The sequence below is a fragment of the Spinacia oleracea genome, chromosome 4 (assembly GCF_020520425.1).
Source record: "Spinacia oleracea cultivar Varoflay chromosome 4, BTI_SOV_V1, whole genome shotgun sequence".
Taxonomy (NCBI): domain Eukaryota; kingdom Viridiplantae; phylum Streptophyta; class Magnoliopsida; order Caryophyllales; family Amaranthaceae; genus Spinacia; species Spinacia oleracea.
Window position 1 is genome coordinate 157,354,638 of NC_079490.1, and position 14,416 is coordinate 157,369,053.

General features: G+C 33.5%; 2 protein-coding genes across 4 annotated transcripts; both read right to left on the reverse strand.

Moving 5' to 3' along the window:
* Window positions 1–1,118: 1,118 nt before the first annotated feature.
* Window positions 1,119–2,155, reverse strand: LOC110784828 (uncharacterized). Its single transcript, XM_021989276.2, has one exon. The coding sequence runs from the start codon at window positions 2,019–2,021 to the stop codon at window positions 1,224–1,226; it is 798 nt and encodes a 265-aa protein (XP_021844968.1). The 5' UTR covers window positions 2,022–2,155; the 3' UTR covers window positions 1,119–1,223.
* Window positions 2,156–4,721: 2,566 nt separating this feature from the next.
* On the reverse strand, window positions 4,722–11,791 carry LOC110784827 (sterol 3-beta-glucosyltransferase UGT80B1). 3 transcript variants are annotated; one of them, XM_056827789.1, is made up of 13 exons: window positions 11,261–11,791; window positions 10,403–10,603; window positions 9,923–10,030; window positions 8,578–8,745; window positions 7,771–7,834; window positions 7,278–7,335; window positions 7,010–7,187; window positions 6,722–6,852; window positions 6,188–6,290; window positions 5,912–5,988; window positions 5,625–5,672; window positions 5,381–5,530; window positions 4,722–5,203 (listed from the first exon to the last, which is right to left on the reverse strand). In XM_056827789.1, the coding sequence occupies exons 1-13, from the start codon at window positions 11,421–11,423 to the stop codon at window positions 5,003–5,005; spliced, it is 1,650 nt and encodes a 549-aa protein (XP_056683767.1). In that variant the 5' UTR covers window positions 11,424–11,791; the 3' UTR covers window positions 4,722–5,002. The 3 variants fall into 3 exon arrangements, with proteins under 3 accessions (XP_056683767.1, XP_021844966.2, XP_021844967.2); XM_021989274.2 differs by having other exon boundaries at window positions 9,923–10,034; window positions 10,407–10,603; window positions 11,261–11,790; XM_021989275.2 differs by lacking the exons at window positions 10,403–10,603; window positions 11,261–11,791 and having other exon boundaries at window positions 9,923–10,049.
* Between the last annotated feature and the right edge of the window lie 2,625 nt (window positions 11,792–14,416).

Below are 14,416 nucleotides of genomic sequence, written 5' to 3' on the forward strand. Positions count from 1 at the left end.
TGGCTAGAAATACAAATTACAGCATACTATAACCCCACAAGAAGATAAGTTGATAAAATCTGTTGATCGATTCATTCAAAACTTTCAGAAAGTTGATAACAAGCTTCAAAATCAGACATCTAGTAATTCTAGTCCTTGAATACATTGAGTAATCATAAACCTTTAACTCACCAAATCAGCAACATCAAGCCAGAACCCATCGATCCAGCGAGAATTGTAAACCAATCACACTTGTCCCAACAATACAAAATGGAAGAAAAATCTACACTTGAAGAATCACAAACTCTACTTATATTATATAAACTCCCACTAACCTTCTCCTCATTAGGCTCAATACTAGTAAAGGAAATAAAGAGAAAAGAAGAAGGGAAAAGAAGGGAAATGAATTAGATTTTATTTTCCAATTTTTGGTTTAATGGAAGGAAATGAAGGGAAGAGAAAGAAATGTAATTGACAACTTTTGATTTACTCTTTCCTTTCAAATTCCTCCAATTTCGGGAGGAAAGGAAAGTGAAAAGTTTGTAAATGAGTTTTCCTCTCATTTCCCTTACTTTCCTATCAAATCCCATGCCATTCATCAAACCAAACATCTCTATCATATGAGTGAAAATGTGAGATTATTTTAGTAAATTCAATTTTATTGTCCCCCTTGAATTACTAACATACCCTCTACACTTACAGCAAAAAGAATATAATGACAACCTACCCAATAAGAAAACCCCAAAGAAGCATTTTAATCAATCTAGCCCTTTAACTAGGTTCTTACCATTTTAATCAATCGGTCTATAAGACCGGTGGTAACATAATAAAAGCGATTTCCTTTCCTTCTTTTCCATCCAAATCAAACCAAAACTCGCCTACATTTCAGAGAAGAGAGCTAAAATTAAACAAAGATCACATAATTTTTCAGGCAGAATTTCACACCTTGTCTCTCCAAAATTGACAAACTTCAGACTAGTGTATAAGATTGCAATGATATGAAAATCTGGCAAATTCCAGTACATTCAGTGTCGTCCTATAGGTAAAAAGAATAAATGCACATCAAATAATCAGCAATGCAACCCAAGCAAAAGAGAACGGTTTCACTCCTCAGCCAATCCGAAAGTTAAACAACCAAAGAATCATAATGGCAAGAGTGACATTGATCATACTAATTCGACACTTACAAAGACATACATTGTTGTATTCCGACATCAACAACAACAATAATACCAAGTATTCAATCAAAACATAACAAGCATAGAAAACAGACAGTAAATCAAGAAACAAGGATAAGCAATCAACCCACGGTGTTCGGAAGCTCCCAATTCATCGACCGCCAAAAGACGAGAGCAAACCCTAGTTGACCAAATCACGAAAGCTGCAGCAACAATAAACCCAACAGTAGTTCCGGTAGGAGGGAGAAAGAGTGAGGCAGCAGAGTAGATTACAATTGGCATCAAACAATATCCAACCACGCTGAAACACCGATACAAATCCAAATTCCCATTTTTACCAGCCAGAAAGTTCAAGATCGAGTAAACAAAAATGGAGGAGATCGCAATCCAGCCTAAGATAACGCCGAATTGAACTTTGCCGCCAAGTAATTGGAACAATCCGAAGGCGATGTAGTAAAGGAAGGGCCCGGAGAGGTCGGGATCAGAGTGGAGGGATGAATCCACTCGGAATGGGTTGAGTAAGGAGCGAGTTTTGCGCCAGATTAGGGATGGGTTGATCTCGAGTTCTTCCAGGAGAGGGATTTCGTCAGAGAAGAGGCCGCCGGAGGAGGAGGCGATGTCCTGGCGGAGTTGTGGAGGTGGGAAGGAGGTGGAAGATGAAGAGGCGGCGGCGGATCCGATGTCAAAAGACATGAAAGGGAGGGAGGAGGGACGTGGTGGTTGAAACGGTGCGGTTGGGACTTGCCGTTGATGGAGCATGCCCGGTGGGTTGCGACCGCCGGGACCGGGAGTGGTGGACGCGGTTGATGCTGACGGTCCTGACGATGGAAAGGACACCGGCGGGATGGTGAATTTGTTGGACATTGTTGTTGTTGTTGTTGTCGGGATCTGGAGGATGGGAAGATACAAAAGGGTGTGTTGTGGAATATGGAGTAGTCGCGGGAGAAAAGTACTGCGGAGAAGTTAAACTTGAAAATTCTAGCGTTATCATCAAGGTTTGATGAACACAATAGTCAAATTAATTTTAGCCAAATTAATTTTTTTACCTTTATTTTTTTTTCTTTTACACAATAGTTAGAGCAATTTCCGGCAATAATGCTGGAAAATATGTAAATTCTCAAAATACTTCTCATGTTATATAAATTCCTACAGTATCATACACGTAAACAAGAAAATCGGTGTACCTTTTTTTTATTATTATTCAGCGTAAAATCTCCAATTGAAATAACGGTTATATTACATAAACCGTTAACTGAATGAGCGGTTTGTACAAAATAAACCGTTAACTCAAATAGCGGTTAAGTATTGACCTTTCGGCTTCTTCCTTCGCCACTCACTGCGAACCCAGAACATTACAAAAGTATTTGAAATTTTTAAATATTTTTCACAAAGAACTCATAATATTTCCCTCTGCCGCTCAACCATCAATCCACCTTTGAGTCTGACTAGCAACTCATCATGAGCATGATCCGACAGAGCTTTGAACTTCGCAGTTACCCTGTTCATAGCCCATTTCCATCATCGATTTTTAATTTGAATGCCTGAAGGTGGTACATTTGCATAGCCCACGAATTTAACAAGCACTTCTTCAAATTAGTATATTTCTCAATTTCTTTTGTTGTCGGACTTCTATATTTGACCACCTTCACCGGTTTTGGCTTAGAGGTCGCAACGTATAATTGGGGATTTTTTGCCGCCGCCTCCATCATTATGCTACTGCTCGTCTTTTTAATTTATTTATTTATTTTGTTATTTCATTAAACCACCAATTCAAATGGCGGTTTTCCATAAAATCAAACCGCCAATTGAATTGGCGGTTCAAAGTTGAATCGGAGAAAAAAAAAAAAGTTTTTTGTTTACCCAGCTGACGTGAACGGTAGAGTGGGAAATAAGTGATAATGTAAAGTATTTTGCGAATTTACGAATCTTAAAGCAATATTGAAGGAAATCGCTCAAGAAGTTATACTTGAAAATTCTAGACTTATCATCAAAGTTTGATGATTACAATAGTGAAATTAAGTTTAGCCACATAAATTATTTTCTTTTACCTTTGTTTTCTTCTCTTTTAATTTTTTTTATCCCAAAAATTAATTAATTTATTTTAGTAAATATGAAAATCAGATTTTTTATTTTTAGAAATTCATAAACTAATTTCCAAATTTTAGTTTTTTTTTTTTTTTTTTTAAATAATAAAAGAAAGGTAAAAACGTAATTAAGATTTGAGATTTTGTTAATTATCTCTCTCCTCTCCCTAACTACCCCGTCAGACCACCAGCCTCCCCAACCCTTAGAACCGGCCTTACCCCACCAATCCTCCCCGCCGACTTTGACATATGGTGGTTGTGACTCGCCCCAATGGTTGGGCAAGCTTCGCGGTGGATTCACAGCTGCGTGGAGTCGCGGCGGCGTGTATTGGCGATGGATTCACGTTCGCGTTGGATTCGGTCTTCTCCGTAGCTGGGTTGTGATCAACCTTCGTCACAAAGATCGTGATCGGCAGAAATTTGTTCTCGTCCATTGGGGTGGTTGGTACGTCCAGCTATTTTGGGCCCAAAGACCCAATTTTGGGACTCCCTTTTTATACCTTTTATCATTTTAGGGACTCATCTTTCTATCATTTGGGGATTGCCACTTAAATACAAAACATCAAAAATGATATTTTCTTTTATCAGTTGGGGATTGTTGGTGGTTGTTAACCTAATTCCGACAATGTAACACTATTCCGACAAGGTTAAAGAAAATTATATACTTTACATTTGCGTATCACTAATTCTAGTTAACTTTTTTTTAACATAATCTTCCAAAAAAAAAAAAAAAAAATAATGACACAAAACTAAGACCTCAAGATTTTTCGTAAACTCTTTAAAGAACATCCATTAATCTCCTAAAGTTAAATTCTTATTTTTAATTTGGGAATTTAATGGCTTCTTTGTTATCTCTTGTTATTTACGAAATACTTCATGCAATTAGTTACGATTTTGCTTATAGTTTTGAAATTTTTGTTGCAAATTTGTCAGGTAATTTTTAGTGGTAATATTTAAAATAGGATCAAAACACAACAAGTATGCTCATCCCTAAATATTTATGGGCTTATGGTTTTGTAGTTTACTTGAACTATATCTTTGGCCCGTCCAATTACGAGTTATAACATAGAGATGTTTTTTTTAAAAGAAAAAAGATACGTTTGCATATTGATCATGCATATTCTCAAATAACTCACGCATGATGAATTGAGAAAAATCTTGTGAAGGGAGATGAAGAAAAAAAACGTCACCCCAAATAGAACTATAATCATATACTTCATAGTAGAATAACCAGGTAAGAGATTTTTTTAGAACAAAAAAAAAAAGTTAAAATGGTGAAAGGAGAGATTGTCATACGCATAGTGGTTTCAGCGATACGCATAGTGGTTTCAGCTTTTAAATAGAGTAATTGAATTGAGATTAAGAACATTATAAAATCCACATTTTTTTTTGTATCAAGTGGCCAAATTTTATATTTCCAGTGGGGGACAATCCCCAAATGATAAAAGATGAAGGGTGAGTCCCCAAATGATGAAAAATATAAAAAAGTGAGTCCCTAAAAATGCATTTCACTAGTATTTTACAATACATTAGTTCATCATGAGACAATAAATATACTTGACAAACTATTCATGTAAAGAAACTATCCATCGTTAATAGGGTTTCCTAATGTATTTTACCACCTTATGTTGGAAACAAAATATACAGAATGAAATGAATAAATGAATGATGAAGTAACTACAAAAGAATGACACAAGTTTTGAACAACACATGAGGGCAAAGCTTTACAAACCCTCTTGTCACACCCCCACCTACAGAAATCTAAGAACAAACCTGGCAACAAATAGTTCCAATTTGAACAAAGAACCACTGTATAATATTTGGATGATGATGGTTTTCCACTACCGATGCAGGTGGCACTGGCAATTCATCGGGTAGATGTCGATGAAATGCATCAACAGCAGCTGCAACACCATCTTCATTCTCCATCAACTGGGCTATTTCAGTTGCACGACATTTGACCTGTGATTATCAACATGTTGAATTATACTTACATCTAGTACAGAAGATTCTGTTTTAGACAGAAGGTTATTATGATGAAAAAGACTCTGGCTGAATCTTAAACTCAAAACCCTTTTTGGCTATAGGGATAAATTTTATTAATAAAATTCACAGAATGTCTGGAGAATGAAATTTTACCTCAGGGTCAAGCATGAATCTGATAGCATTAGAGAGAGCTTCAACAGTGAGCTGGTTAACAGGTATAGGTTCTGGTCCCAATCCTTTCTCATGAATCCTATCACCCCAGAAGAACTGATCTCCAAAAAATGGAACTATTGTAGTGGGACACTGTAATCCATTCATTCAAATTAACTATCAAATTATGCCAATACACGAGTATGGGAAATCATTTACAGCAGTTTATATGGTCTGTAAAACATACCCCTGCTTTTAGTCCAGCTGCTGTAGTTCCACCACCACCATGGTGAACCTGCAATTTTGAAACACAATTCATTAAAATAAACATACATTTTTCATTCAGAACTACTCCCTACTCATGATAAAATAAGGTTTAGGAAGGGTAAGCTTTTGCTACAATGGTGGTTTTTTCACTCAATTAAGTTTGTAGCAGAGAGCAAGGATATTACAGAACTTTTTTTTACCATTTGCAGATATTGCTCTACACATGCATGGAAATCCTAATCAGTGACTGCCTTAACAAGAACTCACCACTGCAGAACATTGAGGAAAAAGCCAATCGTGAGGGCAATTCTCGAGAAGGAAGATGTCATCTGGAAAATCAGAAGCTGCAAGACACGTACTAGGTTAAAATAATACAACGTACAAATAGATATCATCATTCATAGAGCATACATCACAACGTATAATTCAACAGAACTTAAAAAAATCAACTGAAACAGAAAAGCAAATATGTGTGAACGAAAGAAAGAGGAAAATGGGCAAAGAAAGTAGAAAGTGAAAACAAAGCAAGATAAAGGTACTCACAAATACCAAGGTCTCCCCAACCCCGGTCAAGTATTCCACGCTGTCCGGTATGCTTCAGTGCTTCAAGGATGATATCTGTAGTTCTCCTGGAATCATCAAGAAGCTAACAAAGGGAAACAATTACATTTTAGTTTTGGTAAATTTTAAGTCAAGAAGTTGTTAAGTAATTTAGAGGAAGACAAAGACGGCCAATCAATTGCAAGTTGCAACCTTAACACCTAGGACAGCCAACTACCATGCTTGGGAAGAGGAGTACGAAAGGTTCCTCATGAAACTTAATATAATTAATCTTTGTAAAAAAAATTAAAATAAATGACAATGGGGCTAGGTAAGTAAGCTCTAATGCCATGATAGAATATGCGAATCCCTAATTAGGGACGATTTGTATTTCAAACTATATAGACAAAGTGTGTACAATCAGAAAAGAAAAATCCTAAACATACATAAATTAGATAACTATTCTAACATAAATTATTTAAATAATTGTATTTACTACTATAAATAAAAATCTGGAGAAAGATAAAGGGATTTTACCATGCTTCCGAAGCCGACATATATTGGCCTTGGCCCTTTCTTTATCCAATCTACCAACTCTTCTTGTGGCTGATACTTATATCCAAGGTTTAAGAAACAATAACCAACAACATCAACTTCAGGTCCCCAATCTGCAAGTTCATTAGATTTCATCAGAACTGCAAGTTGTTAGGACAGCCAGAAAAAGAAGAAAAAGAAAAATATCAAAGTTGTGAAAAACATTCTTCATTTTCACCAGCAGATTTGGCTTAGCATACTTATTGGTGAAGAGTTGCTACTTATTACTACCTTTTGGTTTGGGTAAGACATGACGACTCCACATGTATGTCGTTGGCAAATGATATATAGATCCATAGTACGTGCTAAAGTATGAAATGGGAGGAAGCTTCAACTGTCTCTTCCTGATGTCATTTATATGACCCCTTATAATCCACCAAATCAGTAGATCAACAATAACATATGACAACTGCATCAGTTCCACAAATAAAAGGGGTCAGTGAATTAGCCATTACTGATGCATTGGGGTTATTATTTATTAGGGAGTGAAGGAACATACCCGGTTACCAGGACTTTGAGGTAAATGAGCTATTGGGCTGGGAAATTCATAAGTTGGCCTGCCTATTCCAAAAAATTGTTAGAAAATATTCTTATGTGCACTTTAATTAAACTCAACCGGTACCCAATTAAGTTCTAATCAAATCAACTAAGATGCCAACTTCACCTAAATCATATCTGAAGGCCTTATGATATTTTCTTTCAGGTTGCGTCCACATATTTCAGTCTTTTTAGTTAAAAGTTTTTCAGTCTCTTTAGTCCCCTTTTTTACCTGTAATATTTAGCTGTTTCACTAAGGTGCCAAAATGATATACAGCATTGTCTAAAAGCTTGGAAACCTTGCCAGGATGGTTTCAGAGTTTGACATTCACACTCTTCAATCACTTTCATAACATCTATGACACTAAATCAGCAAAAATCTATCCTAAAAAAAGGAAAATTTATTAATGAAAATCATCTATTTAAAAGATATTGAACTTTGAGAGAAAACTTACGTCCATGGCACTGTAAAGAGTATGTGTAGAGGTACATTTAGAGCTTCAGCAACATGTGACTGTCCTGCAAGTTATGATATACCATGTCATTAGGGCATCAGGTGGACTTATGTGGAAATAAAACTGGATAAATAAAAGATATATGCCCGACATATTCCAATCCCTCCAAATAACAGAATGCAATGCACACAATAGGAAATGAGGTAAAACGAGGAAACAAAGTAAAGGATGACCAGTTCACAAAGTACACGTAACTCCAAGCTCACTCCCTCCCAATGCTTTTTCATAACACATGATTTTGCTGTTCAGTATAATCACCACAAAGGCGCAGCTGTCCCATACAGATATTAGTTAAAGTCTTCTGTCCAAATTAACACATTAAAGGAACTATGGCATTTAAATAAGAAATAATAGTGAGGCATGATCACATTAAAACTTCTTTTTGTTGAAATCACTCAACCACCAAACCAAAAAAAAAATACTCCCTCCATCACATTTTAGTAGTCAATTTTTCCTTTTTAAAATGTCCCAAAATAGTTATCAATAAAAAAACTAAAGCATATAATATGACGAAACACTACTCCGTAAATTGCTGGCTATTGGTCAAAAGTGGTATAATCATGTGAAACAGCACAATAGAAGATGATTCCTTACAAAAAAAATTCCTTAATGTGACAAGTAGCATGGAATGGAGGGATTATATGGAAAAATGAGGATATTCAAAGATGAAATTCGTCACTTCAGCAGGTGAGGTTCAGAATTTGCAATAAATCAAAAAACATTTTCATTTAAGCATCGTGACCATACCATAAGCAGGAGGGTTAGCAATAATTGCTTGAGCTCTAAACGGTGCACCAGTCTTTATGTCTGGTTCTGTACAAGCAGGTAGGATTGATTCCATAATAGCTTCCAATTGCTCCCTCTGAATTGATAACTCTCCTTTTGCTACAGGCAACCCTTTATTTCTTGCCATATCTGATTATTTTTAAAAAGAATAGGATGAATGATCAAAATTAAGTCATTGAAGAGATTTAAAATGCACAGTACTCTGAAGAAATCATTGACAGATCATGAATGCTTAAGAGACATTGCTTTTGTTAATTCAAATTCAAAGGGTTGGTCACTCCTATCATCATATACATCCATTCATCAAGGTTAAAAGCTCTTGCTTCAAATCAACGTCATGACTAGCATCAATGTTAACAAATCATCTGTAGCATCGTTGCATCAATGTTAATAAAAAGTGAGATCTTTAAGCTTGTTATCCAGGAACTTGTTTTGAAACACAGCATTATAAATAACATGAGTGTTTGTCCTCAGGTAGTCAGGTATTTGATCAAATAGAATTTTAAAACTACTAGTTGTTGGATCGTGCGCTAGCGCGCACGATCCCCCAAGGTATAAAAAATTATTTTTGTAAAAATGTTACTTAAAAGCTAGGAACTTACAATTTATGGTAAATGCTAGAAATAATATGTTAAAGTTAGATGTTGGATTTACATGTAACAGGAAATAGAAACCATATGCGTTTTAATTGATAGTTTGAAGGTACAATATATAGGAAATTATACCCAAAGAAAACAATACATTTTGTATAGCAATGGAAGGGTGAAACCGTAAATGCTCTATTGTTAATAATAAGACAAAATAAAACAAAGAAGGAAATGAGGGGCATGCACGTAAATGCACTATTGGGTGAATAGTAATCAAAGTATGAAGCTTTATAAGTGTTAGGATTTTGTAAAAATGTTACTTAAAAGCTAAGAACTTACAATTTATGGTAAATGCTAGAAATGATATGTTAAAGTTAGATGTTGGATTTACATGTAACAGGAAATAGAAACCATATGCGTTTTAATTGATAGTTCGAAGGTACAATATATAGGAAATTATACCCAAAGAAAACAATACATTTTGTATAGCAATGGAAGGGTGAAACCGTAATTGCTCTATTGTTAAGAATAAGACAAAATAAAACAAAGAAGGAAATGAGGGGCATGCACGTAAATGCACTATTGGGTGAATAGTAATCAAAGTATGAAGCTTTATAAGTGTTAGGATTTTCACCCTAGTAAATGATAAATATGAATGAACATGCAGGGGAAAAAAATAAAAGATAAAGAAAGCAGCAAATGAGCTTTTAGGAACTTACATCCTGCTAGAACGCGTGGATCACCGCCCAAAGGATAGAACTCGACACCAGCTGACTTGACAAAGTCGCTAAAATTAATATGAGTTGCCAACCGAACGTGATGACCAACTTCCTGCACATATAGCATTTGAATTCAGACATGTAATCACAGCACCCATACCTATCTAGAATCTACCACTAAATTTTACACTACCATTTGAGTCAAGTTATATCAAATAAAAGCCCACCATGTAGTAGCCTCAAAAGTCCCATGCAATAGTCCTCTACTAATCAATTGTTCTGTTTTCCATAATATTCATCACAATCATCGTTTACTTCCTTTGATTCTTCCATTGATCATACTCCAGTTATACTAGTTCATAACACACTGATACCGAGTTCTTGGTGAAGAATAAGTGAGGCCATTTCTGTATATATATATATATATATATGAAAATGCACAACAAATGACGAGCAAATAACAGAACAGAGTTTTTATACATGCCTTAAGTTTCTTTGCAACAGCTATAAAAGGCTGAACATCTCCTCTTGTGCCAACAACAAGCATGGCAATTTTTAACCTTGGAATAGATTTCCTCAGATCAGGAGCAATGCCATCAAAAGTAGCAGAAACACTTCCAATGGAATGAAGCTGTGACAGCTTTGTTACTACTGGGTTACGTTTTGTGAAATCCTCCTCCACTGATCAATCAGAAGAAAAATATTACAAAATGACAAGTTAATACAACAAGTAATTTTGAATCATTTTAATTGTGTACAAGCTAGTAAGCTCTTAATTCTAAAATCAGCCTTTCTTACAAGATTCAAAATAATAATGTTACGTATACTGATTTCTAGCATACATATGAATATATGATGTAGGTTTTCGCTCAATTGATTGGTGGACATTTTGAAAGTTGTTTCCAACACAGGCACATGGGACATTGTAGATGAAGCAACATATCAGATATCAAGAAAATCTGATTAGAGTATTAACAATACATCACTTTCTTCATAAAGTTCCATTAACAATCTAAAGGGTATTGTATGGTGATGGAAATTTATGAACAAAAACACATGTTTGGGGAAGTGTTAATGGCTTTCCTCACAAAATTACATATAAATTCATCACCATTTCCACAATTTATGACTGCTTAATAAACGGGGCGTTAATATTTTACTAGGGTTTTATGCCTATGTTTTGCCTCCCTCTCTGAATAGGTTTTTTTTTTTTTTTACATAAACCCTCCTTTAAACTTCATTATTCAATTAAAATTATCAAGATTTGCTCTAACATAAGCCATTTTGCATTAGCATGGAAAATAAATGAAGGAGCCATAAAAGCAACAAATCACATACCTCTAGTTAAAAGACCATTCGAAAGAGATGACTGCTTCAGAAAAAACCTCTGATCCTTCTTCTCTGTCACATTGTCGACTCTTTGAGATGTTTCATCACAACTACTTCCATCACAAATTTCTTCAATTGTTTTCACCAAATCATCACTAGAATTAACACCCATTTCAACTCTTACATTACAATTTACCCAGTTCTAGATTCAAACTTCACACCAAAAATTTGCAAAATCTTGAACAACAAAATGGCAAAAGGATGAAACTTTGCACAAATTGGCAAATACCCGGAAAGATTAAAGATTGAAACTGTACTAATAGACAAGGATTAAGATCCTAAAGTCTTTTTTTTCTTTTCTTTTTCAGAATTGAAAAGTTGGGAATTCGAGCAGAAAATCTCGAAAAAAAAGAAAGAAGACCAAAAAATTGAAGTTGGAAAGAGAGGAGGAGAAGAAGAATGCACAATGCACACTAGGACCAGCCAGGGTGGCAACAACGAATATTTAGGTGTCAAATTTCGAATCTTTGAATCTAAATTCGCGTTATTTGCCCGAATATATGATAGTGATGTTGTGATCCTAGGAACTATAAATATTAGTCCGTATATTTATTACGTAGTCTCTAAAATGTCAAATCTATTACTCGTACGGAGTATTGAAACAGACATGGGGAGTGATAATACTGATACATATCACTAGTTGGTGTAATATTTTTCTGCCAATTTTTGTTTTTTTTTTAAATATATCTACTTCTTTTTTTTTTTCCCTTTTTCTATAAATTGTTTACTTATGGAAAAAATATATTGGCATATAAAACATGACAACTACTAATACATACGAAGTACCACATAATAATTTGCTTAAAATGATTTTGGTAATATTTTAGTCAAATAGGAATATCAAATGGAAAAAGTATTTTTTATTTAATATTTTGGTCAAATTAGCATATTAAGCATATAAAACATATAATGCGTAGAAGGACGAAAAGTTGCATATTAAATTATTAAATGAGTATGCAACTGATTTATTTATTATGCATTTGCTTTATAACGAGAAATATATCAGTTAAACATTTTATACAAAAAATGATCAAATAATAATTTTAGATATCCGTGCGTGCACGGAATCGAATCTAATTATAATTAAAAGTTACGTGTCATCTCTTCTTTCATCTATTAATTTTTTTTTTCTTTTCATAGTTTGCTACTACTACGATTTACAAATTTGCATTATTTTTTGTTACACAATAACCAATAATTAGGTAAATGGTTGAAGTTGGACAACTTTTGCTCATATGATTAGAAAAGAGAGAAAATATGAAAAAGAAAATATGTTTTACAAATGAGAAAAAAGAAAATGTAATTATGACATTTTACCCAAAAAAACTTACTAAGAAAAGAAATGATGCAAAGATTGTGAAACATCCAAAAAAAAAGAAGCATCTTCCACTTCATCTTCCTTGTTCAAGATTAACTCAATAATCGTCCAATGCATTAATTAGCCTCTTTCACTTCATCATTTCATCTCCTCTTTTATCACTCAATATTAATTCAGCACATAATTTATACTATATTATTTTCAACTCCAAAATTCATATTTATTTAAATCTTATACTTCGTATTACCAGTAAAATCACAAGCTCTCAATAAAACTAGAACTTAAAATGATAATTAAACAACCACTTTTATATAATCACTAGATTATATCCCGTGCATACATGGATATTTTAAAATTATTGTTTGACCATATTTTTTATAAAATATTTCTCCTCCTAAAGCTAATGCATAATTAATAAATCTTGAACATATTCATATTTAATCATCTGATATGAAACTTTTGTCCTATTACGTATTACATATTTTATATGCGTAATATGTTAATTTGATCAAAATATTGACTAAATATATTTTCTATTATTGATACATCGATTTGACAAAAATATTTCAATATAATTTTGAGCAAGTTATTATGTGGTATTTATTATTGTCATGTTTAGAAAGCCAATATTTTGTTTCCATACATAAACCATTTATAAAAAATGATAAAAACTAAAAAAAAAAAAAAAATAGATATATTATAGGAAATAGGCTTTTGACGGGAAAAAATTGCACCAGAAAGTGATATGTGTCATTCCTGGTATCTGTTTTAGTATAAAGTAAAGATCCTTTTTTAAACCGAAACAAAAGCTAATTTACTTTTAAGTAATTGAACAATCTTTGAGAACGGAAAAGCAATGGATGGACTACAGAATGAAGCATGTCACAGGACTCGCATGTGACTCGGTAATGTGGATCGGGCAACAAATTGAGAAAGAAATTAAGGTAAATTCATGACTTTGACATTTGACATTTGACATTTGCCCACTTGGTATTTATCATAAGATTATTTCTAATTATCACATTAAAACAAAAATTAAGCATTGATTTTTCAACGTATTTGGTAGGATTCCTCATAGTGTGCAATGCCGCATGTAATAACAATAGAAAAGAGATTTGCATTCTAAGGATTTCATTGGATTGATTAAAAAATAAAAAAATAAAAAAATAAAAAATCTTGCTTCTTGTACAAGTCTTGTTTCGTCGGCTTATGAAAAGAATATTCCATTGTTACACAATGGAGTATATTGAAAATTTGGTTTTCCTAATGCACAAATTCTTATTTACAATGGGTGTACAATAAATATTGTACACCGAAGTAAAAGTTGACTTAAAATGCTTTAAAGTTACATTAATATATGTAAAAGTTATCTATTTTTTAATGATAAATTTTTTATTTGAATAAAAAATTATTTCTTCAAAATCACTAATAATGTATAAATTAATCATTTAACCCTTTAAAATGTTTATCTATCAACTTTTTAATTTTATAATATAAAAGTTACAGAAAAATAGGTTAAAGTTACGAAAAACTGCATAAAAGTTGTCTTGGTGTACAATAAATTTATTGTACACCTTGTGCGCGCAAGACCTTTTGTTCCTAATGATGCTCTTGCACAGTTAAGACAACTATCTTTATTTTACTTATTTGTTCATTTACAAGGCAGATGAGACCAAAAGTTTTTTGATGGTACAACTAAAATGTCCAAGTAAACTCTAGATATCAATGATAAAGCATAACCATTAACCAATTATATACATTATGGGTAGACAAACAAACGTGTGTTA